The 25,000-nt window shown below is 38.5% G+C and overlaps 2 protein-coding genes across 2 annotated transcripts in view; both read left to right on the top strand.

The window, feature by feature from the left end:
• The first annotated feature begins 2,428 nt into the window (after positions 1-2,428).
• Positions 2,429-20,322, top strand: LOC137975767 (pre-mRNA-processing factor 19-like). The gene is made up of 22 exons (XM_068822946.1): positions 2,429-2,545; positions 3,336-3,485; positions 3,975-4,051; positions 4,516-4,573; positions 5,506-5,589; positions 5,693-5,757; positions 7,101-7,130; positions 7,824-7,865; positions 8,331-8,372; positions 8,999-9,073; positions 9,697-9,772; positions 11,434-11,480; positions 11,578-11,640; positions 12,361-12,441; positions 12,646-12,688; positions 12,811-12,915; positions 14,117-14,177; positions 14,831-14,926; positions 15,587-15,686; positions 15,859-15,920; positions 16,800-16,843; positions 18,708-20,322. Exons 1-22 carry the CDS (start codon positions 2,527-2,529, stop codon positions 18,803-18,805), a joined length of 1,518 nt encoding a protein of 505 aa, XP_068679047.1. The 5' UTR covers positions 2,429-2,526; the 3' UTR covers positions 18,806-20,322.
• Positions 20,323-23,302: 2,980 nt separating this feature from the next.
• Positions 23,303-25,000, top strand: part of LOC137974878 (protein unc-119 homolog B-like) — a 9,543-nt gene continuing 7,845 nt past the window's right edge. Inside the window, exons 1-3 of the mRNA XM_068821871.1 lie at positions 23,303-23,612; positions 23,793-24,006; positions 24,267-24,439. Coding sequence (XP_068677972.1) covers positions 23,441-23,612; positions 23,793-24,006; positions 24,267-24,439 — 559 coding nt within the window. The 5' untranslated portion in view covers positions 23,303-23,440. The remainder of the gene's footprint in view (positions 23,613-23,792; positions 24,007-24,266; positions 24,440-25,000) is intronic.

Raw genomic sequence — 25,000 nt, 5'->3', positions numbered from 1 at the left:
AGCTTTCAACAATGACAACAATAGCACAATGTGGGATTTGCGCAAAAACTATCGCAAACAAATGGTGACGGTGATATCAGAATGCGGGCTGGTTATGAGAATCGTTTACATAGTATTTTCCTCGTCATGTTGTAAGAAGACTACAGGAAATGCCCTTGGTCTTATTACTTTATCGCTACAAGTGTGTATATTCTCGTTCACTGGCAGTGTACTGATAGAGCCTGGTTTGGCACCTCTTGAATTTCCTTGATTTTTCTTTAGATGCTACTATAATTAATTCACTGATATGTTTCGTCAGAGAAGCCTGAACGCCAGTTCTGATCATATGATACTTTGTCTTTAATTCCGGTAACCTACCATGGGTCTACCATGCTTCGCAACGCTCATATGTTTCTTTGATCCTTCGGTTATGTTCTCTTTTTTTCTTTTTTTCACTTTTTCCAATTGGTAGCGTCAGATCTCAGATATTCACGTGGCTTGTAGGTCTTCATTGTTTAATACTTTCTTAAAATACGATTTAATTCCACAAAAAGTAAAACATGATGTTTTCGTAAACAAATACCTCAAACGTTTGCGAGCGAAGACAACTATTGGATGTTTCCCGCGAAAAGCGCTCTGATAGACTCCATATGTTGGCAATCAAAATGAACTTCTACTTCCGGTGAAAACAATATCTTTGGAAATATTTGATCCATTTTACATACTTTTTTTGCGATCGACAAGTGTGACCTTAAGAGATATGTCCAGGTTTGACCCTAATTAGATGCACGCGAATTTCAACAAGCGTCACGAAGTGTTCCCTTGCTCTTCTAGCCAACTTCAACATCACTTGTGTCTCAGAATACAAACAATTTATGTCACAAAGTGTCCCCCAAATGCTGCTCTTTAAGTGAAGCTTAACTGCTGAATTTACCCAAAGCTAAAAATAACGCTAACCTTTACCCTTACCTTATTGTTGAAAATAGGTAGCAAATGCTTAGACTTAAAGGGACACTTTGTGTTGGATGTTAAAATTGGGCGTGAATCTAATTGGGGTCAAACCTGGACATAAGTGGACCTTAACCCTAAAATTAAGAAGAAAGAACATTTCGGAAGATTTTCTCCGATGAATTAAAATGCCTCTTTGTACTACCCTACTTATCTCTCCCTTAACAAATTTATTTATTTATTTATTACAGTTTAATGACAATAAACAACATCATCATAAGGATAGTCTACAAAAGAGTCATCGACCCAATACAAAGATAGACTACCTAATTATTCTGAAAATATCAACTTCCATTGTTTGCCTGTAATTTCAAGAACTTCAAGTTTACTACGCCAATATGACATTTGCAGTCGTTTTACCTATTGTGCTTCAGTACCGTTTTCCGTTTTCATAGAACAGGTAAACGTTAATAACACACTCTCCAACTTATTCGTCTGTATGACAGATCATACTATACACTGACTTTCAACTGGTCTGAACTGTAAAAATGAAAGAAAGGTTTTAGCTGATAAAGCACCAGTAATATCAATAACAACTACAGCCTCGAACACAATTGTTGAAACACTTTGCGATACCTTGCCCTCTCACAATGGGCTCAGAACCTCACGTGCGAACAACATTGTGAGGAGAGAGAGAGCCGCAAAAGTTTCAGATTTGTATATTCGTTTACTGTTCCAGGGAACGTTGTCACAGACTCTATAATTTGTACCCACAGCCACTGTCTGTTGCTTGCTTTGATCAGTGCATCCCACGTGAACGCCTGATTGGTGTCTTGTTTCTCTATGATACTGACAGGCTTGCGAGCCTGGGAGTAACTGTTGCATACCCCACTATCGATCTCAGACGTCCGTGGCTTTTCTTCAGCCCACTTCTCAGTCTGCGGTCCAAAAATTCTGATCACGTGATAACATTTTTTTGTGGCTCTGCGATTTCGAAAATACCGATCTCGTGGCGCCATTTTCTGTTGCTCTCCTCAAAGAGAAAAGCGGGAAACGATGTTGACGGCGAGTAAAACTGGCCGACGCTATTTCGGGTAACCCAAGAAAAGCTCTGTCCGAGGAAATAAGAAGCAGGTGGAAACTTTTCTTCAGTTTTTTATTTCTTTTCTCGGCCGTGTGAAGAACAAAGGAATGGCGCCACGAGGTCGGTATTTTCGAAACCGCAGAGACACAAAAATGTCATCACGCGATCAGAATTTTTTAACCGCAGACTGAAATCAACGGTCCGTGAAGTGGACTAAAAAAAACCCTTGTCCACGGACGTCTGAGATCGATAGTACCAACCCTGTCATCTTTGATAGGTTTTGAAGAGCGAGACAGAATACATTAAATATTATTAATTTCTTATGCAAAGTGGCGGGGGTCTTTAGCAGTTAAGCACGAACCAGTTTATGCAGTATTGCACAGTAAAGTCGTTTTGTCTCTCATGTGGATCGTACACAAAGAACATTACAAATTCGAAGTTGGGAGGCCTGTGATTCCTCGGGACCTCGATACCCATGATCCTCTGCTATTGCACATGCATGGCAAAGAATCAAAATGGCGCTGTTCTGTTCAAGTAAGTGAATCTCATTGCTTTGTCTGAAGCCTCACTATAACAGCGCTTGATCGCGAAGGCGACATTTCCACACTTCTTAAAAAGCTTCTCTTTAACTTTTTGTATAATCTCTATTGATATTGCTCGTAGTTTTTCGGAAGGTCACGATGCATTGCCAGTTTGTGTCTACATCTGGTCACTGATGAATTGAATGATCGATCTAGCATTTGCAAGCGAAACTTCAACTCAAAACCTTTCTTATCTGATTGTATTCATCAGTTTTCCTGCAGCAGTCTTGCTGTACAAAATCGTTCCATCAGGTAACATAACATAAATGGAACATGAGAATTCATTATAATTGCAAGAGTGAAAGCAATGTTGTCAAGGTAGTATGTTGATGATAATCATTCTTTGGATACCCAGTGGAAAAGTGTGAGCTTAATTTTCAACTGAGTAGCTGAAAAATTTCTTCCCATTATATTTAATATTTGTGTGGTAGACACTGGCCACCATTGAGTATGGAGTTGGCTAGACAATGTCATTTTAATACAGACCAATCTTCATCTTTCAAAAAATGGTTTTGGTAGGGCATACCGCTTAATTAACCGTCCTTTGGATAGTGTGGCATCATAATGATCTCCATGGTATAGCATATAGCAGATACATAATATTATGGCTACAGATTTTAGGTACCCATATCTGCATGCTTTATAACCACATGTTACAGTAATTCATTTAACAAAGTTGATATGGAAAGCATTCTTTAGTTACAGTGAACTTTGCTTTTATAAAAGTAATCTTTGTTTTATAGTCAGTAATGAAGTTCCTGAGCACCCTTGTGTTTCTCCATCCTCTAACTGTGTGTTTGAGAGGCGTCTCATTGAAAAGTACATAGCTGAAAATGGCACTGATCCAATCAGCGGAGAGCCTATTTCAGAGGACCAGTTGATTGATATTAAAGGTTAGTTATTGATTGAAAGACTTCCAAGTTTACACAAATAAAGTGTCGAAGCACATGTCTTTGTGTTATGGTGTGTGACAAAACTAAAATAGCTAACACACAGCAGATTCCTTGCACCAAACTGCTGCAAATGTACTCTGTGAGAAACTTTTGTGGACTTGGATTGTGATCAGAAAAAGGAAAAGGCTTTTTTGTTGGAGTGCCAAATGATTTTTATCATCCTTTTTAAAAGTAAAAGAGAAGGTCATGGAAAAAATGAATGCAGAATAGAATCTTCTGTCATATACATGTTCTGTACAACTGCTCTAATTACCCAATCAGACGCAATCAATCGGAGAAGTTGTGTTCCAGATTTACGAAAAAACTTTTGTGCCATGTGAGTACATTTCACACTGACTGTTTTGTGCCTGGCGAAAATTCAAAGCAAAGAAGAGGGTGAATGGGGATATGTTCTAATCTCAAATGAAATATTTTCTGTCATTTTTTAAGTGAACCCTCTTGTGAAACCCAGACCTCCCTCAGCCACCAGCATTCCAGCAATTTTAAAAGCTCTTCAAGATGAATGGGTAAGGAGACTCTTAAACATAAGGATATGCTATTGCTTAGCCCTCTGCTTTTGTTTCAATTTCACCAAGCATGACTGATAATTCAAGCTGGTAATTGATAATAGTAGTAACACAGAGCTGGAACTCATGAAAGATACATATATTTCTGGTGGCAATAAGAGTTTTTATTGTTTTAGCATAAAGCTGGGTAAAACTCACAACATGTGTAGGAAGCTCACTGGTAAGGTAACCCTTTATGACCCAGGGAGATCGATGACAGCAAAGGATTTTAATGGAAAGATCTACTCATACTAGAGAAGGGATTTGGCATTTTCTTTAGCACTGAGTCTATTATTTTAAAAACAATTAGCCAAGTTTTTCAAGTTTTAATCCCTTTCCATCCTCATCATCCTTATCTTTACATAACAAAAAATACCTTGAGTACACTTACATGCATGTGGTTCTTTGGTCTTTTTTGTGTTCAGGATGCTTGTATGCTGCATAGTTTTACTCTACGTCAGCAGCTTCAAACTGCAAGACAAGGTAGTGTCGTTTTCCTTTAGTAATAAAAAAAAGATTATTTCATGTGAAATTTCAATGGTTATCGTGTTCAGTATTCTTTGTACAGTGTAAGCAAAAATAAAGATACTGTTAAGAAGCAGGTAATCCAGATGAAATCCAAAGAAACAGTCCAGCTGGTGTTGATGGCAAATATAGTTCCAAAGAGGCCTCCATTTTCTCGTCTACATTTTGATTTTGTCACATTCACAGATGCACTGAAAACAGGTTGAGCTGGATTTCCAGTCACAAATAAAGCGTCCAAGTTTAGTATAGGTCTTGCTTTATTCCTAGAAAATTACCCAACAAAAAAATTATTATTACCAAGTAAAGGTCATGAAGCTTAAATCTGAACACTGCAATGTTGTCAGATCAAGTGTCTATCTTTTTCACATTTTGGGAGGATGTCTGCCACTTGTTTACAGTCAAACACTAGGCAGGAAACAAACTCAACCATGCAAACACGGTTGATGTGACAACCTTTTGCAATTGATTTCCCAAACAGAAACTCTGGGAACATCATTTAGATGATTATTTCCATTTTTAGTTTTTACGACGTCTTTACCATGGAAGGATGCTGTGTGTAAACATAGAATACAATATACTGTATGCTGTATGTCTACTCAGATCATTTGGGTGAGAGTAGAGGTAAAGGCAGGAAGGAGAGATGATTTCTCCAAGGGACTAAACATCTTGAAACTCTACTTGAGCCTCTCAAAGTTTTCAAGGTTGGAGTTTTGAGAATCGAATTTCAAGGGAATGTAAACTGTACTTACGGTTTACCAGTACTCTTTATCTGTGAAATCAACCGAGATCTTAAAAAGCAAGGGAGGTTGAATCCTTTTCATGAAAAGAGTAAAAGACCATGCTTAGTGAAGAAGCTTTTGTAATATAGTTATATTATTCTTTCATTTCAGAATTGTCGCATGCGCTCTATCAGCATGATGCAGCTTGCCGTGTTATCGCTCGTTTGACAAAGGAGGTTACAGCAGCTCGTGAAGGTGATTTTTCGCTTTTTAATGCTGTTACTCTCTTTGATGTATCACATCCAATAATGCTAGTTCCAAAGCTAACTGGAGTATTTAATATTTATCTGTCACCTAGCTTTGGCTACACTCAAACCACAGGCTGGTATGGCTGTTGTTGCACCACCAACTCTTCCAGCCCAGGTTGGTAATGTGATTTCTGTATTGACTTCCAAAGGATTAGTTTAGGGTCATTCCACAGTATTTTGGACAAATGGCCTCTTAAAAGTAATTCCAGGGGATGACCTACATGAAGTTTACTGCTTTGATTATTGTTAAAGGGTTGAAGGATTGTGAAAGGAAAAATTTTGGAATGTACCCCCCGTTTCTACATAAATTAAATAAATTGCCTCAGAGACAATAATAGCTGTTGCAAAAAATATGTTTCCCATGATCCTTTGTCTCTTCAAAGGATCGCAACATTTTGGCATTCAGTTTTGTTTAATTTGCAACAAGCAATGTTGTTGGGGTGGTTATCAGGAGCTTCTAACTAGCGGAAAGATGCAAATAATGTTTTATCAAAATGGTGAATAACTTGTTGGTCCTTCATGTAATCAAGTTGTTTTAGTTGTTGTGGATACGACAATTTTGTTGCAGAGGTGACACATTCCTCTGAAAAAGTTTGTCAAAACAAACTCTGAAGTCCTAAAAATGTTTGTTCATCCCTCAAAACGAATTTAGAGCAATTACAGAACTTTTTTCCTTTTGATATAACTATTGTCTTAAGGCATTTTCTATTTGAAAAATGCCTCTAAAGGGCTTCTCTGTGACAAGTATGAGCAGTGAAGTGGAAAATATGCATCATGGGAAATCCCCAATGCCATGTGCTTCATGTGCTTGCTACAGTTTTGTAGGCCATGCTCACACTAAGCTTGGGGTGCCTATGCTTGGAAACTTTCCAGTTTAGTGAGACATAATTTTACTCATATTTTGCCTTTGAAGTTATAGCTTACAATGTTAACGTAAAGTTTGAAATGTGGCTAAATTACTTAATTTAGTCAAAGTTAACCTCCAGACAGGGCTAGCTGGCGAGCAGTTATTCCCCAGGCTAATATGCTCATGTGGGGTGGCAGCTAGTCTCCAGGGGCATGTACATGTGATCGCATCAGTTAGGTCTGCTTTCTTGCTTGCTTGATCTTTGCAGATTGTGTGCAGTCACTGCTTGCAATAGCTGTTTGTTACTGCTCCCATCAGATCATTTAACACATCTATAAAAATATAAAGGCTGTCTAAGAAAAAATGAAAGCTGCTGTTTCATTTGTAGCCAGTTATCGCTCTTTTAAAGGTGCTTCTCTCTTCCACTAATACAATACCAGTCTCGAGAAACTTATTTTTTGAGATCAATATTTGAGAAGGAAAAGTCTTTGCAGGATTCATTGTTACATGTATATTTTGTTGCAATCTCTGGGTGAAATAATACTCCTATAGCTGACCTAACGCTTTATTATTTTGCTACTGAAAACTCTATACTCACTTTGTTGTTATAGATGGAAGAAACAATGGAGATTGGTGGCCAGGTAAACTTTGCAACAACAACGATGTTATTATTATTATTATTTGCACTCCCTCTTCAATGTCTTGATTGCAATACTATTGCTTCATTTGAATTTGAGATGAGTTCTGGTTGCATAGAATACTGTAACCATTGGGGCCAGCAGAACTATACAGCCATCAATAACATAAACATAGTTATTGATGATTTCCTACATGTGAAAGCAATTCAAGTTCAGTTGGTGCGCTGCTTTTTCTCCGCCCTTTCCTTAGTTTGATCCTTTACAGTGCAACGCACCTTAACCGTGGCCACCCAACAAACCTTCACATTTGACAACTACATGTATGTGTAAATACGTCAACTTAACAACCCAAGCAACGGTGTTCAACTTACAACCGTGCTAACTTAAATTGCAAGGAGGCATGACTGGCAATCAAATTCACTCACTCTGATTGGTGGATAATTTGCAAAAAAAACTTTGTTAGGTGGCCACGGCAAGGCGCATACTGTAAATGCCTTTAAGCAAAGCATCCACAGACTGGTGGGTTGGGTAAAGGCTACGCTATTATTATTTTCTTTTCCATTGAAACATGTACTGGTCTCAGAACATTTAGATACGTAGGCACACAATAAAGTGATGTTACTTTAATGGTTAGTGAAATTATTTGCATATATTTTGTTTCTCTTTGATTAAAGTGTGGGTTATGATTTATTTTAGCCTGGTGAGGAAGAGGGAATGACAGAAGAAGTTCTGCAGAAGGTAGCCCTCTTTTGTTTTGCCTGTTGTGAATTTTTGTTTCACGTTTACTTAACAAATTTCCAATGTGGTTCAGCATTGTTTGTACTCTTACATTTCGACCACTTTGATCAGAGTACAGACGAGGCTGAACCATATTCAATTTGTTTTTTTACCACAATATTCAATGTCAAGAAAATGTTTATTTCAGAGCTTGACCAAGATCATGACACAAAGAAAGAGCAAGCATTGTCTATAACTTTCTCACAAAATGAGCATTTGTTATTGGCTGTTACATTGTGTGACACGTTTGACATGAGCATGACATGAGCAGCATTGTCTAGACTCCTATAAACAATGGCAAATTAGCCAATCAGATTGCTAGATTACAAGCAATTTTTATATTGTGGTAAAATGTTAAGTGTCTAAGTCAGTTTTCTGTTTCTATCATTTTGAACGTTGTTATTTTTTCTCACTGTAAATTTTCAGTTGCAAGACAAGGCTACTCTTCTTACTGCTGAACGAAAGAAGGTAAGGTGTCCATCAGTTGTTTAATTCAATAATAATAATAATAATAATAACAACAATAATAATAAATACGGTACTACAGGGCTCGAAATTAACAAAAAAATCCAGTCGCATTTTGCGATAAGATACGAAAATTTAATCGCAATTTCGCAAATTTTAGTCGCAAAATCGCCGCGCTGCATTGTCTTGTCAGCGGTTTAGCAAAAAAATATGAGCCCGCAGTACTTGTGTGTAAAGAACTGCTGAAAATGGCGAATGATCGAAGGAATGGAGCTGTGCACGTAACATCGCAGCTAAATTACTATACAACTACGCTACCTTCAGAGAAAATTCACAGCAAGAAACAAAATAATTTTGTCATTTATTTATTTGTTTGTTTATTTTAGCAAAAGTAGCAGCAAAGTGGCAACTGCTAACCCTTTTGTTTCGAAAGAACGAAGGTGACAACAAGTCGCAAATTTGCGACTTCTCCAGATATTTTAGTCGCAAAAGGAAAAATTTAGTCGCAAATGCGACCGTATTGGTCGCAATTTCGAGCCCTGTACTATTATTATTAATAAATGGTAAACTTATTAGAAAAGGATTCTAGTTACACTAGTATGTTAAGTATATTGGTTTTTCCTTTTTAGAGAGGCAAAAAAGTTCCAGAAGATCTCAGCTCAGTGGATGAAATACGTTCTTACAAGCCTATCTCCTCGCATGCTGTAAGTTGCAAGAAACATTCCCCCTTGTTACGTGTACATGTTATGTGCAAACTGGTACTCTAATGACTTACAGTTGATGAAATTGAAAACTATGCTTGATCTGTAAATTGACCAGCTGCACATTGAGGTGAACTAAGGTACAGGGCTTGAAATTAACGAAAAAATCCAGTCGCAATTTTACAATGTTAGTCACAAATTGTTGCGCTGCATTGTGTTGTCAGCAGTTTAGCAAAACAAAATACAAGCCCACAATACTTTTGTGTAAAGAGACTGCTGAAAATGGCAAGTGATATCAAAGGAATGGAGTTGTGCACGTAACATCGCAGCTAAATTACACTACAATTACACTATCTTCGGATTGAAAGAAGATAGGGAGAAACAAAATAATTTTGTCATTTCTTTATTTATTTTAGCAAAAGTATCAGCGAAGGGGCAACTGCTAACCCTTTTGTTTAGAAAGAGTTAAGGTGAAAACAAGTCAGAAATTTGCGACTTCTCAGATATTTTAGTCGGAAAGGGAAAAAATTCAGTCGCAAATGTGACTGTATTGGTCACAATTTCAAGCCCTGAGGTATGAGCTGCAGTTAAGAAATAAATTATTATGTTCCCTGCGTCATTTTAAGGGTCTTCACAGTGCAAGCAATCCAGGAATTTTGGCAGTGGATTTGTTTGCAGCAGACACCTCCAGAGTTATCACAGGTTTGAAGAGCAAAATAATATTTAATATTATTGATCAGAGTATTATTTTAATTGGCAGAAAGCATGTGCACAGCTTAGAATGGATTAATTTTCACTAACCTAACCTAACCGCAGACTCAAAAATGTTTAAACTTTCTTGGCTAGCAAATAACCAGCACCATTGGAAAGTTCTACTCAGCTTTATTCAAACTTTGAAAACTCTTTAATAATTCATGAGGCTAACAGCCTATCAAAACATCGATAAAACATCACATGTATGAACCTTTATACCTGGTAATCTATGATCATTCTGAAAAGCCCGGTGGTGGCTTTGACTTCTGTTCCAGGGGAGTGTTTCGTTGAACAAGAGACCAAACACGGAGAGCCAATACACAGAGAAAGAACTGTTTTTAATTTAACAAGACAATTCGATCTAAAATACAAAGAAATTGCATTGGCACTCGGCCTTACAAATGTTCAAAAGAAACAGAAAATTAACGTAGATAAACTTAGAAACTAACTGAAAACTTACTTCTTGACTGTCTCCATAATTGACGTACACTGTAGCAAACGGTCCGGTAAAACTTTAGCAAATCACTGGTTAGCAATTACAAGAACTGGTTAGCAAACATGATGAACAACTGGTTAGCTTGGTTGTTTCTGCACAACTGAAAATCTTAGATTACGCGACTTTAAATCAAACGCTCTATGCGACGAGCCTTGCGACATATACATGTAAATTCAAGTGGAGCGCGCGCGTTTAACCTTAACGAATAAAAACATAGCTGAATGTTCAGCGACACAGGGAGCGCAGGGCTGAATGTGCAAACAATGCAGTTATCGCTTATTCTCAAATGAAACGATCTTTATATAAAGGCCACGGTTAGTGATCTTGATGAAATAGTCCTAATCATTTTCATCCATCCTCCTTCCAGACTTCTTCGACAAATTTTGTCAACCAAAAGATTCAGTGACTCTGCCGTCATTTTAACAATGTTCATATCTATGTTTTATCCCATTCCACTTTGAAGCCTGCTTTTTTGTTCGCTGCTTGTTTTTTTAGCCTTGGATTTTTCCACTGCGAAGATTATGAAAAGACTATTTTGTAACATATCATGTTGATTTTGGAACAGATTTTTCCAACAGTGCTTTTTCTTTATTGGCAGTAAATTCAATTCTCTGAACTTTCTCTTAGGCAGTATTTTAACCAACCTCCTTCAACTGAAGGAAGGAACTGAAGGAAAAATGCTTTTAACTGTACTGCGTATAAGGTCCAATTGTTTTTCTTGTTTGCTGAAATCTTCCCCTCACAAATTGAACCCGAGAGACACGCTTTTTGTGGAATGTTTTTGAAGCTGTTCAAAAAAACGTGCAGCACATGTTTTATCGGGGATAAAAGCACTCAGCTACGCCTGGTGTTTTTAAACTTGATAAAACACTGCTGCTTGTTTTTAAACATTACTTAAAAATAATGGTTCCTTCTGCAGGTACCGGAGCACAGATAACGTAAAACAAAAGAAAACAAAACAACTCCAAATGACGACCAGTCCCAAGTGACCAAAAATACAATGCTTTCCGGTACATGCAGAAAGACCGAAAATAATGAACATTCATCAAACTTGCACGCCTCCAGAGGGAAGGAAATTCTCTGGTATTAACCATCTTGATGCGAATCATTTCAGGTGGTCTTGACAAGAATGCAGTTGTATTTTATCGTGACACTGAACAGGTAAACATGTTTAAAATCACTCTAAATTGCCTCGCCTTTGCAGTGTCTGTTGCAAAATTAACATTTAGACAATCTTGGTCATTTTATTTACGTCTAGGTTATTGCGACTCTTAAAGGTCACACCAAGAAGGTTACCAATGTTGTGTATCATCCACATGAGGTATTTATAGTAATACAATTTTTAAAATGCTGCTGTGATAACAAAATTTGTTTTCTTTCAAGGTTTGAGTTTGGCTGCAGCCCTTTGGTTTACTCTATATAAAAACTATCAGCCAAGAATAGTCAGCCCTGGTCAAACAGTGTTTGATAGTTTATAACAGTGGATGATAGTTTTAATTCTTGATTCCTTTTGGCTGTCAAGTATTTCATGTACTGCCATCAACCAGCATGAACTTTGAACATACTGTTTGTTCTAATTTATGTTCCAAGTCTATGATAGGTTTCTCTGTTCTACCGTCAGCATGATAGTCGATGATAGTTTCATATTGCAAAGGCCTAGCACCACCAGTTCCTGCAAGAGTGCTTTTGTCACTGTCACAGTGGTATATACTATAATTGTTGATTACCATCAAAGTGTTCCCTATAGTTTGTGGGAAAAGAAGCTCACTCACACATTGTGGACCTGTTGTTGACCAGACCCCAGTTGTTGGAAGGGTGGATAGCGCTATCCACTGGATAACTCAATTGGTTTTGCTAGTGTTTATCTGCTGGATAGAGTTATCCACCTCTTGAACAACCGAGGCCAGTAGTGTTAACAATCATGTCATTTGTGCATGGTGCATTCTTTATTGTACTTAACAGGTTATAGTACTTAACCATGCACTCAAGCTGTTTTCTAACCAATAAAATGTGTTTTATACATAATTACCATTGACAACAGGATCTTGGATTCTCTGGCTCAGCAGATGCTACCATTCGTGTGTGGTCAATTCCTCAATCATCTTGTTCTCATGTTATTAAGGTATGAATAATGAAAAATTACTAATGTAATTCAGAGTTACTACCTTGATAATGGCTCGTGCACCAGACATGTACCGGTAAATGCTTAACAGGGAAAAGGGGTTTGCTCAAATGTTGTTACATTAAGCTGGGGCCTAAGAGTGCTGTCAGAAATACATGTATTTTGTGTAAATTCAAAGAGGGGTATTTGATTTTTTTTCTGCAGGCCCACGATCAAGCTGTCACTGGCCTTAGTCTTCATGCCACAGGTAACAATATTGTTTTTGCTTTGATTGGGTATTGAAGGTGCTTGATATTTTTCGACACAATATTATATGCATCGCCCCTGGATCATTAATTTTTACTGTTTTGCTTCTCCCTTCTTTATCAGGTGACTATCTTCTGAGCTGCTCAGTGGACCAGTATTGGGCATTCTCAGACCTTAGAACAGGCCATGTACTCACCAGATGTCTATCTGACCCAAACATCAATCAAGGTAATGGTTCCTTTATTGTATATCCTTAAGCCAGTGAGTACAAATGCTGTGTAAATGAGACTGACGTCGATGCAGATGCAAGAAGAAGGACACTTCCTTTTTGATTCACCAGCACTGCAAGTGTTCCCTTGGGAGTTTGATGCAATTGTTGTCGAAGGCCGTTATTCGTAGCTTTTAAAGTGGTACTACGACCAAAAAAACAATTCTTTTTTTTCTTTGGATTTCAAAACTATTTTAACTAAACACTAACTGACCCAAGTTTTAAGTTCTGATTTTAAAAAGACACCTGTTTATTTTAACTGGAATTTTCTTATTTATTGGTCCGCCATTACTAACTTTAAAATCTTGAGAGAGCTGGGTCGGGGAGAAAATGTCGTCAAAAACTCACTAGTTTGAGAATGCAATGCGTGTGTACGCGGCCGAATTAATATGCAGCACGGGAGTTTCGGGCTTTCAGACTTTTAAACCCGTGTTTTGCATATGTAATAAGTTGCGTTTACACGCTGAAATTTTAAGCTAGTGAGTAAATGACGTCATTTTCTCTAGATCCAACCTTCTGGGGTCCAATCGGCCAGTTTTGAACGTGAGTAATGGCGGACCGTGAAATCCAAAACTTACACTCAAAATAAACAGCCTTTGGATAAAACTCAAAGCTCAAAATTTTGCCAGTTAGGTGTTAAGCAAACACGCTTTCAAAATCTGAAGAAAAAAAGGAAACGATTTTTTGATCATAGTACCACTTTAATATTCCAGATATTCATTTTTCTCCGATTGTGTTTATCAAATTAATGTTCCATTCCATCGGCTTCCCCTCCATTTCTTGTACTGTGTCCACCGGATAAAATCTACGCGTTTCTACTACCCCCAGCAAACTACCAAGGATACGCGCAGAAGATTTTAGGCACAAAGACAATACTTAGTGAAGGAGTGACAGGAAAGACCCTTTTGCGCAACTTTTCTGATTTCCGACAGAGGGAAAAAACGGAGAAATAGTACTCGTTTTTCTACTGGATTGCCATATGGCAACCCAGTAATAAAGTGGTAAATTAATCTTGGAATCTTAGCGAGGATGATGGTTTGGTAAGGCATTAGTGGTTTCTATAGGGTCTAAAAGAGCACGAAACCCTATACTTGTTGGTGTCACAACGAAAAAAGTGGTGGTAAGTACAGTAGTTTTAATAGCAATTTTTCATCATTTTAGGATTGACTTGTGCGCAGTTTCATCCCGATGGTCTTATCTTTGGTACTGGAACAACTGACAGGTTTGTACACGTAAATGGGATCATAGGTGGCCCAAGCTCGCGTTACGCGCGAGACATGACTGTCAAGCGTCACGTCAGCGACAACACTGTTCTAGACAATTTTTTTGGTTTTGGCGTTAGTTTCACAACAAAGGAGCAAAGAAGCGAAAAGTTATCAATGAATGAACGAAATAAAGAACGTTAACTTACCTTGTTTATTTTGTTTTGGCTTATCGCTTCTTTGCTCCTTTGTCGTAAAACTCAGAAAACAAGAAAATGTTGTGTGGAACAGTGTAGTCTCTGACGTGACGCTTTGACAGTTACGTCTCGCGCGTAACGCGAGCTTGGGCCGCCTATGATGTGGTCGTGTAATACGAGACTTCAGCTTAACCTTGTTGTTTGGAGAAGGGAGAGCAGGGCTCAAGCTAAATAAGGATGAGAATTTAGATAATTCAGAAAAATTAAGCAAGTTAGAAAACTGCAACAGGTATGTTCCACTGTAAGATAGCTGTGATCTTGGATCTGCTGGAGGCTACTGTGAGGATCCCCTATTCCCGCATACAGTCACGGTTAAGACAGTAGACATGCTTGCGTCTTGACGGTGTCACTGCATTTTTGCGTTAGTGGTAAGAGTTGAGATTTCGCACTCATTGTTTTTGTTGTTCACCTTGTAGTGTGATAAAGATCTGGGATTTGAAGGAGGGTGCTAATGTCGCAAAGTTTCCTGGTCACTCTGGACCTATAACAGATATCTCATTTTCAGAAAATGGGTAAGTATTGTTGTCTCAAATTTTGCCATGAAAGCAATTTTCGATCAATCAAAACCGGCAGAGAAATTGAAATAAGCCATCCAGACATTGCAACACTGCAGCGCATTATTTTTCAAGCCTTGGGCTTTGTAAACAAAAGATTTTGTGATTGTTAAGAGCAAGACGACATCGGCCTTTTGATGTCATCCAGACTGTGCCCTGTGCCAAACCTGTCAGTCATGCATTTCCCAAAACTTTGCTCTTGCTGTATTTGCAAAAGACATCATGTCTTCATTTCTATTTACTTTTCACTATTGTGTGGAAAGACCATAACTGAGAGATTCATTCATACGTGTTCGTTATCATTTACCGGTATCTCAATTGTCCGACTCCTAGTTTAAAATGTTCTTTGGTTCCTTATTTGGTGGACTGGTGTGCAGCACATTTGTTCGGCCGTGAGTTTGTGTCCTTTGCAGGCCTGTTTTGTAGGTTTTATTGCAATTGCTTATTTGTTCACTCGACTGTGATGTATATACGAAAGATAAAAGTGATCCTCGCAATTGTCACTTTATAGACACCTGAAAAATTCAGGCCGCTTCAACGGGATTCGAACTCATGACCTCTGCGATGACCCATGACCTCTGTGATGTTTATTCTAACATGAAAACTACCTTCTTTTAGTTATTACTTGGCAACTTCAGCCGACGATTCGGTTGTAAAATTGTGGGATTTACGCAAACTGAAAAACTTTAAAACCATTACACTAGAGGATAGATTTGAGGTATGTAGCATCTGTTCTTTTCTGAGCGCAGCGAGGCATTGATAGCCATGTTTTGTTAGTTTGCTATCGCTTTCTGAAAGTTAAAGTAGGTACATGCGACCAGGTTTTGGTAATTAATGGAAGTACCTGTACTTCAAACTAACCAGCTTTTAATTACTTTAATTCTCTACAGGTTAAAACGCTGAGTTTTGATCAAAGCGGAACATATCTGGCTGTTGGCGGGTCTGAAATCCAGTGAGTCAAAAATAATTTCTTACATGTATTTGGTGATTTTCACTATGATTTATTTGAAAACAAAACCGAATTGCCTTAGCCAATAACTACAAACACAGGCAATGAAATAAGTCAATGAGATGAGGCGGCAAAAGTAATTTTTGCCGCCGACACAAAGCGCGGGAAAAAACCTGTCTTTGTCTTTGGTTGGCTGAGTCATTCAGCAAGTGCAATAATCTGAAACCAAAAACAATACAAAAATACTTTTAATTTTGAAAACCGCTCAATCTACAGAAGCACATTTGACAATTCTTGTCAAACATCGATCCTCTGATGGAGAAGTTAGAAGCTGATGAAGCAGAAACAATCGAAAATCAGAATTTTCTCAGTGCTTGATAAGCAACTTTTGTTTCTAAATGCAGCTAATTATAAGCACGGGGATTTTAGCCAACCTCACGAAATGTTTATTCAAGTTCATTCGCGAACTACCTTTTTGCAACAATACAGTGAGCGCTAAGGTTAGGGTTGTATTTCTGTTATGTTAATTAATCAGTAACATGGTGTCTTCTTTTATCATATGTAAGGGAAGTATGATCTGCGTTATTGTTTGACTTGAAAAGTAAGTTAGAGCGACTCTTAAGCGACATTTAGTGCTACAGGAGATTTTGAAGTCGAGCCGGGGAACATACTCGTTCCCAGTGTCTCTTTTCTTCTCTTTCCATGGAGCGAGTGGAAGAACAGGGACCTTGGGTACGAGGTTGTCGCGGCAAAAGACAAGAGGACACTTTTGTGACGCTTCTTAAAATCGACATGTATCGAATTAGATGCATCTCTGTCTGGTTGTCTGGAGATTGTCCAAAAGAGGTTAACTTTCATGTTATGTTGTTCTGCTCCTTGTAGGATATATCTGGTGAAACAATGGGAGATGATCAAAACATTCGCAGGTAACTTGTTCATCAATGTCTATATCATAGTACCGGTAGCCGTAAGACATCGGACATTGTAATTGTCGGACATGAAAAAGACGTTCAGACATAGTTTGTTACTGCTCTGGTTTGAATAAATTTGCCTGTAGCTTAGTAAGGTCTCGTCACTGGTTTGATGAAACGAAATTTCCGAAAGTCGTTTTGTTTTCGCAGAAATATAAGCATGAATTAGATTATCGATTTGTAAACGTTTTTATGTCCATCCAATATTGTAAAAGCCCCGAAAAAGCACATTTACAGTTTCTCGGCTTTAGAATATTGTTTAAGGGTCGCCCTTTTACGAAGGTACAACTCGAAAAGTTTTTGTCCGATTCAGCTCAAAATTTTAGGTCTGTTTTAATAGAGTTCGATGAACAAAACGGTGTGGTGTCACCGTTTTTCAATTTTTCGACGTGTTTTGCTTTTATATCATACTTTGTCTAAATTCCCGGTCAAAAACTTTGATGGAAGATAAAAAATGCAGAACACAATTTATCAATAATACTAATTTTGGATTCAAAACTGCATTCAAGGAGCATTAAAATGATGTTTGTTTCATTATCCAAGCATAAATACTAGCGAAATAGGAAGTTCGTTTTAAAAAAATGACCAATGTATGACGAAAGGAGAGGAAAGGAACTTTAAGTGTCCAGTCGTTCTAGCGCTGGAACACTAATTGGGGACACTGTAAACTGAAATCAACAATTAACGTAAATCAAGTCAAATCAAGTCAAATGTTGGTTTTTGAAGAGAGCGGAAAAGCGGAGTACCGGGATAAAAACCTCTTGGAGCAGAGTAGAGAACCAAGAAAATCAACCCACATATGACGCCGAGCCTGGGAATCGAACCCGGGCCACGTTTGTGAGAGGCGAGTGCTCTCACCACTGCGCCATCCCTGTACCCCAAACTCCGAGACCTTAAAAGTTACAATCTTGTCTAGTGTCTTCATCAAGGGTGGCCCAAAGTTGTAAAAGGACTCTTGCGATCACTTTGGATTACCCCGGCCAGATGAGGACACTTGACAGGAGTGTAGAAACGTGGGTCTTTTAAGCTACCTTCAAATTTCTTCAAACCAGAGTACTTGTATCATCAACAAGGTCCGTTTAAACGGTTTCAACGTTTGCTTCAACATGCATTCAACACTTTGTTGAAGTAAATGTTCGGTGCGTTTGAACAGGTAGTCCAACATTGTCCAACATTGTCGGTTTAAACTTCCATTCGACATCGATTCAACTTTTCCTTTGTGTTCGATGATGTTGAGTGGTGCTGAAGCCGTTTGAACACTCTGTTCAACAATTGTAGAGCACGCGCATGCTCACATCAGGTCGCAAAAGTCAATATGGCGTAGATTATCTGGACGAGAGAGAGACTGGTTTCTAGTTCTTAGTTCCTCACAATCAAATTTCACAAAAGTGTTGGTTCTTTTGCGGGCGCCATGTTGGAACCGTTTGAACGACCTCCGCACAACTTTGTTTTTGCGTCCAACATTTGCCCAGCATCCGTTCAACTTTTGTTGAACGAATGTTGGTCAAATGTTGAAACCGTTCAAACGGGCCGTTAGCAACTCTCGTCACATTACTTTGTCAAGTTGTAACGGAGAAAGAGATAGGAGAGACTGATGATGAGAGAGAGAGAAATCATTTCTATGTATGAGCCGTGAACAACAGATGTTTGAAGCATCGTTTCAGTCGGAGGACAATCTCAAACTTGTTTTCTTGTAAACCTCGCATGGAGTTAAATTGTTCATTTTTGATCCTTTTGTACCCATCCAAAGGAGGGCATTCTTCCTCTCAATCTGATTTTTTCTGCATTGTATATTGACCAATGTTAATTCTTCTTTTAGAGCATTCTGGCGTGACGACGGGAGTGAAGTTTGGAAAACACGCTTCGTTCATCGCCTCAGTTGGCCTCGACCGTCATCTTAAGTTCTACTCGCGGTAGAATGGAAGAATTACGCGACAACTTTTCTTTCATTTCACATTCTCCTAAGAAATAATCTCACACGAGAATCGCCGGTTATGCCCTCAAGCAACTGCTAATCTTGTTATTTTCACCGTAGGACCGCTACTCGAAAATGGTTTTGTGTTTTTGCCTTTCTTATTTGCGGTAGAATAGAAGGAGACGAGTCTTTTGGACAAGAGCCTCTGGTCCAAAATATATCATCGTATACTCGAACTTAAATCAACCGTTTATTGGAAATGAAGAGGTTTTTTTAGTATGAAAATTCCCATCGTTTGGGGATAGGCATTATTGTTTCGTTTTCTTTGAGAGTTCAATTTACTTGACAATGAATTGTGCTGTGTGTTTGGTTTTGAAGGAGACACCTCTTACCAAGAAATGCACTCTTACTGGGTACATCACTTAACAGCCCCTGTCGTGTGTTATTCGTAAGCCCCGAAATTTTCCGCCCTAATTTCAGACTCGAAGTCGGACTTGAAAGAAAATGAGTTGTTTATTATTATTATTATTATTATTATTATTATTATTATTATTATTATTATTATTATTATTATTATTATTATTATTATTATCATTATTGTATAGTTTTGGTGAGATGGTCTTTTAATATGTTTGCAAGATAAGAAAGAAGAAAAATGATTTTGAAGTTTGATGTCTGAAAACCTATCTGTTTTGAAGGTACACAGGGACCTGAGATACCCGAAAAGGCAACCTGAAAATTGCGGGACGTTCGCGAAACGGGCCCTAGGAGAGCCTACCAGTCAAACGCCACGAGGCAACCGGAATTTGTAGGTGGTCCCAAATGTCCGTTGTGGCCGGACGTACCGAATGTCGAATTCCGCTTGACCAAATTGCTGTTTGTCGTGTGTTCAAAAAGCTTATGTAACGATATCTGTTTGCCTCGAAAATTAGGCGAGCTCGCAGTTGCGTGGGCCGAATTTGTGCAATCGGGATTATCATTAGGCGCATGGAGCTACCGATATTTTGTCGAGTGGAAAGTGCCAAAGAATTCCGTCCTTAACCTAAGAAAAACACCTTTTCATGGGATGAAACTTTGTTATTCTTGTTTTCAACTCTTCCAAACAAATTAAATAGGACTGGCCAATGGAAGGTTACAAATGTTTCCGAAAAGGTTTGAGGAAAAAAAGAGTGAAACCATAGCAACGGTCTTCCGACTTTGTCCCCGGCTATTTTTGCTTGTTGAGCTTGTTCTGTGTAACGTTGCTGACCACGTTTGCGTGTTAAACACTTACTATACTGTTAGGTTTCAATCGCTGACGACGTTAGAATATGTATGTGTAAAATGCTTGATTTCCGATGTAAATCGTTTGAAAACTGTTTTAGCTTGTAGGAAGCAGTTTTTTAAACATAGGCCTCTTTTGTTTGTGAAGAGTGCTCACAGTCCTTTTTTCTTTTCTTTGTTTTAGCAAGTATTGTTAAGAAAAAGTCATTACCCGGTACTACTCTACGTTTTTATCAAAATAGAAACTGGAAATGAAGTGATTTCTTGTCTTTATTGCTCATGCGTTTACATGTTGCAAGGATAGCAGCCGAAACGCGGGGACGGGGGTCAATTTGTCTCTCCTTTTTTTTCCAATCTCCTCGAAGCGTTATAATTCTGTCTTGTTTTAAGCCTAATTATTACATGCATAGGAAATCGTTAGCCCCATTCTTAGGTGGCCAAGGTCGCTCATGTCACGCACTCTATTCCCTTTCCCGATGGGGAAACGAGCGTGACACGAGCGACCTGGACCGTCTGAGAATCAGGCTAAGGAAATCGTATGAACACGAGTGCATTTCGATGCACGTAAACGAGTACAATTTCAATGAGAACTTTCATAACATCACGAGTAACCTTAAACCACGAGATGCCTTGTGTTTCCATAGCAACTTCCGTATTGCGCTCTGACCTATTTACAGTGTATAGTATATCGAAATAGGTCATTGACAACAAACGCGACTAGTCAACCTGAAGCGAGGGGTTTATGAATCACAAAAATTGAAAGCGCCTCTCACCTCAACACACTTTTCCACTTAATTTATTTCTCCGAAATCGTCCTAAATACATCGTGTTGTTTTTAGAACCTTTTGATTGAAATTTCACTTTTTTGTTGGCTTTGAAAAACGGGAAAAGTAGTCATAGACCTTTTTGCAGATACGGCGGCCATCTTGATTTCTATTGTTTCAAATAGCTATTATGGGATGCCCAGGGGGCAAATACATATTAATTTGCCCCCTGAGCATCCCATAATGTCTTTCGAAACAATAGAAATCAAAATGGCCGCCGTATCTGCAAAAAGGTCTATACTTTGATCCATAACCGACCAATGGAGGGAAATGGTTTTGATACTGGGTTGACGTCACAGACTGCTTTGCACTGTGATCGTCAACCTGGTATCAAACCCATTCCCCATCATTGCCCGGTTATTGATCAAAGTATGACCACTTTTCCCGTTTTTTAAACCCAATAAAAAAGAGAGATTTCAATCAAAAGGTTCTGAAAACAACACGATGTATTTTGTACGATTTCGGAGAATAAGTAAAGTGGAAAAGTGTGTTGAGGTGATAAACACTTAAATTCAACCAGAATGCAAGTTTTCAGATAAATGCCACTTACGGTTAATATTTTATAAACCATTTGAAAACTCGAGAATTACACACTCTTTTGGAAGGGAGAAGCTTTTGCCCTCCAATGAAAACTTTCAGTTATAATCAAGTACCACAAAAAGAGGTGAGATTTTAAGACTCGCTGAAGACAGAGCAAGCTACAGAATAAGCAAGGATAGAAATGTTCGGACTTCCAAAACTCATGGGAAAAACATTTACGGCAGTTCAGGGACCCATGACTAGGAGTGTACAACTTCATGATATTTGAGGGACGGCGTTTTTTACAGAGCGAGTTATTTTTAGATTGACTTTCCCGAGAAACCAGACCTTTCCAAGCAATCACAAGTATTGCATGAGAAACTATTACCCATAGGATTGAGAATGGTCACTCGCCCAAGCCACATGTTAAGAACTCGTCTAAAAGTAGCATGATCTGTGAAAATGCCGTTTCATAGACCGTATTCATAAATGGCAGCTAAGTAATTATTCTTTTGTCTTTATGCTAATCATCTTCACTAGCCTCGTTACCACGAACAAATTCAAAAGAATCTTTGCTCCAAAGTGAGGCTAGTGAGGATGATAAGTACAAGGACAAAAGAGTAATTTCTTGGTCGCCATTTATGAATACGGTCTATTCTCGGTTTTCACATGACGTCACGACCGCCATGTTGGTGCCCATAAACAAAGAAAAGGCGGCCATGTTGGTTCCTCGACCAAATCCTCCGGGAATTTAACTCTATTATTATGCAAACGCTTCCTTTTGTTTTCGTTGAAAAACATGCCTGTTGATCACGTGAGTGAAAACCAACAATAGAGTTGTAGGCTGAGCTGTTAGAGAACTTAGAGGAAATCAAAGATTGGGATCGAAAGCAGTGACCCTTGATTGGAGGGAAAGTTTTACATTTCTCATATCATGAATTTCTTCCACCAATAACATGCATCTGTTTGAAGGATGTGGGCACCACGATCGGCATTGTTTTTTTATCTGAGCCGCTCTTTTCATTTCTGAAAAAAGAAAACAATATGATGAATCATGCTCACGAAAAGAAGAGGTCATGTGTCAAATTGTTGCAAATTGCATTGCAACTGTTTAATGCTCTGTGTCTTGTATATGCCATGGACATTTTTGAAGAAAGAAAATCAAATGTTAAAAAAAACTGACACCGACCCCAACTAGCGTTTTATCTATGCTACTATCCGTTGCATGATTTGACTGACGTCGCTTTTGTTTTTTTCCCAAGGAATGCTTGTATTTTACACGGAACAGGGTTGGCCAGCACTGCGCTTCAGGGACGTCTGCAAGCGTGACTTGAAACTCAGGCGCTTGCACTTGATCGCGCGCGCGATGGCTGGCGCCACGCTGTCAGTAGTGGGGTCAATCAGCTGTAAGATCCTCTTCTCTTCGCCCCTCTTGAAGGAAAAGAGAGAAAGGAGGAACGCGAGGCAGGAGAACGCAGCGGACACCCTGCAATTTGAATTTGTGTGTGTCCGCTGCGGCAGAGACTGTCATGCAAGGATCGGGCTGCTGAACCATTCGAGACGCTGCTCAGCAGTCCCAATGACTACATGGCGCATACCATTGTCTCTCGATACAGAAGTGTTGCCTACTAAGACTGGAACAATGGAAGGATAGGATCATGTGATCGGAGTGAAAAATCGACTTCCCATGATGTGAGATATAGTTTTTGAATTTTAAGGATTCCTTCGAGTACCTTTTGACGTGTGAAAAAAGAGGCAAAAAAAGAATGAAATTTAAAGAATGCACTCTGACTTGCTGCGTCATGCCTTGTGCGTATTCGTTCCCGTTCTTTCGCAGACAGGAGTGTTTATTGCGTTGTCGCCGGCATGGCAACAATATTGCCGCTGACCAATGCGCGTCAGTTTCCTTGAGCCATCCCTTGATCGTGTTTTGTGCAAGACTGAAACGGAGTTCCTTCTCCCATTTTGTCACGCTGTGGAAAAAGAACACGCATTCAGCACATTGCTAGGATCTTCCTTCTTTTGGAGAGCATGAGTGGAAGATCGTCAAACTCTGCTGATGAAACTGGCCACGCGAAAAAGAAAGGAGGTGGTTTCCTGGCGAGACAAGCTAAGGCAAAGAAGACAATTACTGAGGAAGAATTATTGAAAAAAGATTGCGTCGCACCCGAGGACGTTTTGAAATTAACGAAGTCCACTGAAAGTAAGAAAAGCCTAGTCAATATATGTGCTTAGTTAATTTGCTTCTGACGCTTCCCATACAATTGGAATCGTAGATTACTCTAAATAATCGCATATCCTAAGCTTAAATGGAGCTTAATGTTACTCGTTTATTATCGTTGTTCGCGTGTTAACTAATTTTCTTATTCCTTTACAATTACAGATTACCTCTGTGAACCAGGAGCAAACGTATACAACATCGATTTTACGCGCTTCAAGATACGCGACCTGGAAACCCAGACAGTGTTGTTCGAGATAGCTAAACCCGATAACATCGAGGACGAAATAATCGACAACGATGAAGATCCAAACGCCGGTCGCTTTGTCAGATATAAGTTTTCACCAGAATTTCTGAAGTTGAAAACTGTTGGAGCAACGTAAGCTTAAGTCTGAAATACCTTTTCGTCATATTTTGAAGATTTGAATAATCAATAAAGGGAAATTCCATGGGATCGAACGACCAGCTCTTTATAATTAGTTGTTGTCGTTAAACTTTAGTTCCATTTTTAATTTGTCCTCCAAGTTAGTTTTTGAAACATGGCAATCATTTCAAGTTTTCTCAGTTTCTGAATTTTCAAATTTTGACTTTCAATTTTGCGTTTAATAAACTAATGTTCATTTTCTATCTCTGTTGCAGAGTTGAATTTACAGTGGGAGATAAACCAGTAAATAATTTTCGTATGATCGAACGCCACTTTTTCAGAGATCGCCTGTTAAAAAACTTCGATTTTCAATTTGGATTTTGTATTCCAAATAGCAAGAACACGTGCGAGCACATCTACGAATTTCCGACGTTAGACGTTAACGAAGGTTAGTACCTTTAAAAGTAAACACGAATTTTGGTATGTCTCACTTAAGACAAAGTGATCCAAGTAAAAATACAACTTAGGCAAAAACTTGAAGTCAAATAGAGCCTAGCTTATTTTTAATTTGTAGACATTTTAATGCCTTCATTTTCTTCCTACAAAAATGGTTCTACAATCTACAAAGGGATTTTACCAGCACCCACTTTTTTAAAATTTATGCATGTCTTGATTGCAAAATAATGTAAAGTTGAGGCATAATCTTTTTTAGGCGGCTATCACAAATACAATCATGACACTGATTGTTTATGTAAGTGTGCACTCAGCTGTCTGCAAGTTCAGGGGGCAATTTATCCCCTCTCTGTCCCAAACTCTAAATTGAAATCAGGGGACTTTATTTTACTGTATTGTGCATAAGCCCAGCCACCAATAAGAAATGATAGTATTGTCTTTTTTTTAAATTTCAAAAGTAACAACAATACCAAAAGCCTTCCTAGAATAATCGTATTATATCTAAGAAAAGGATTAGCTCTCTTATTTGCCAATATTGTAAAGGTCAACTTACCCA

Source organism: Montipora foliosa, chromosome 11 (assembly GCF_036669935.1).
Source record: "Montipora foliosa isolate CH-2021 chromosome 11, ASM3666993v2, whole genome shotgun sequence".
NCBI lineage: Eukaryota > Metazoa > Cnidaria > Anthozoa > Scleractinia > Acroporidae > Montipora > Montipora foliosa.
The sequence above is the reverse complement of the archived record's forward strand: the minus strand, read 5'-3'. Positions and strand labels throughout refer to the sequence as shown.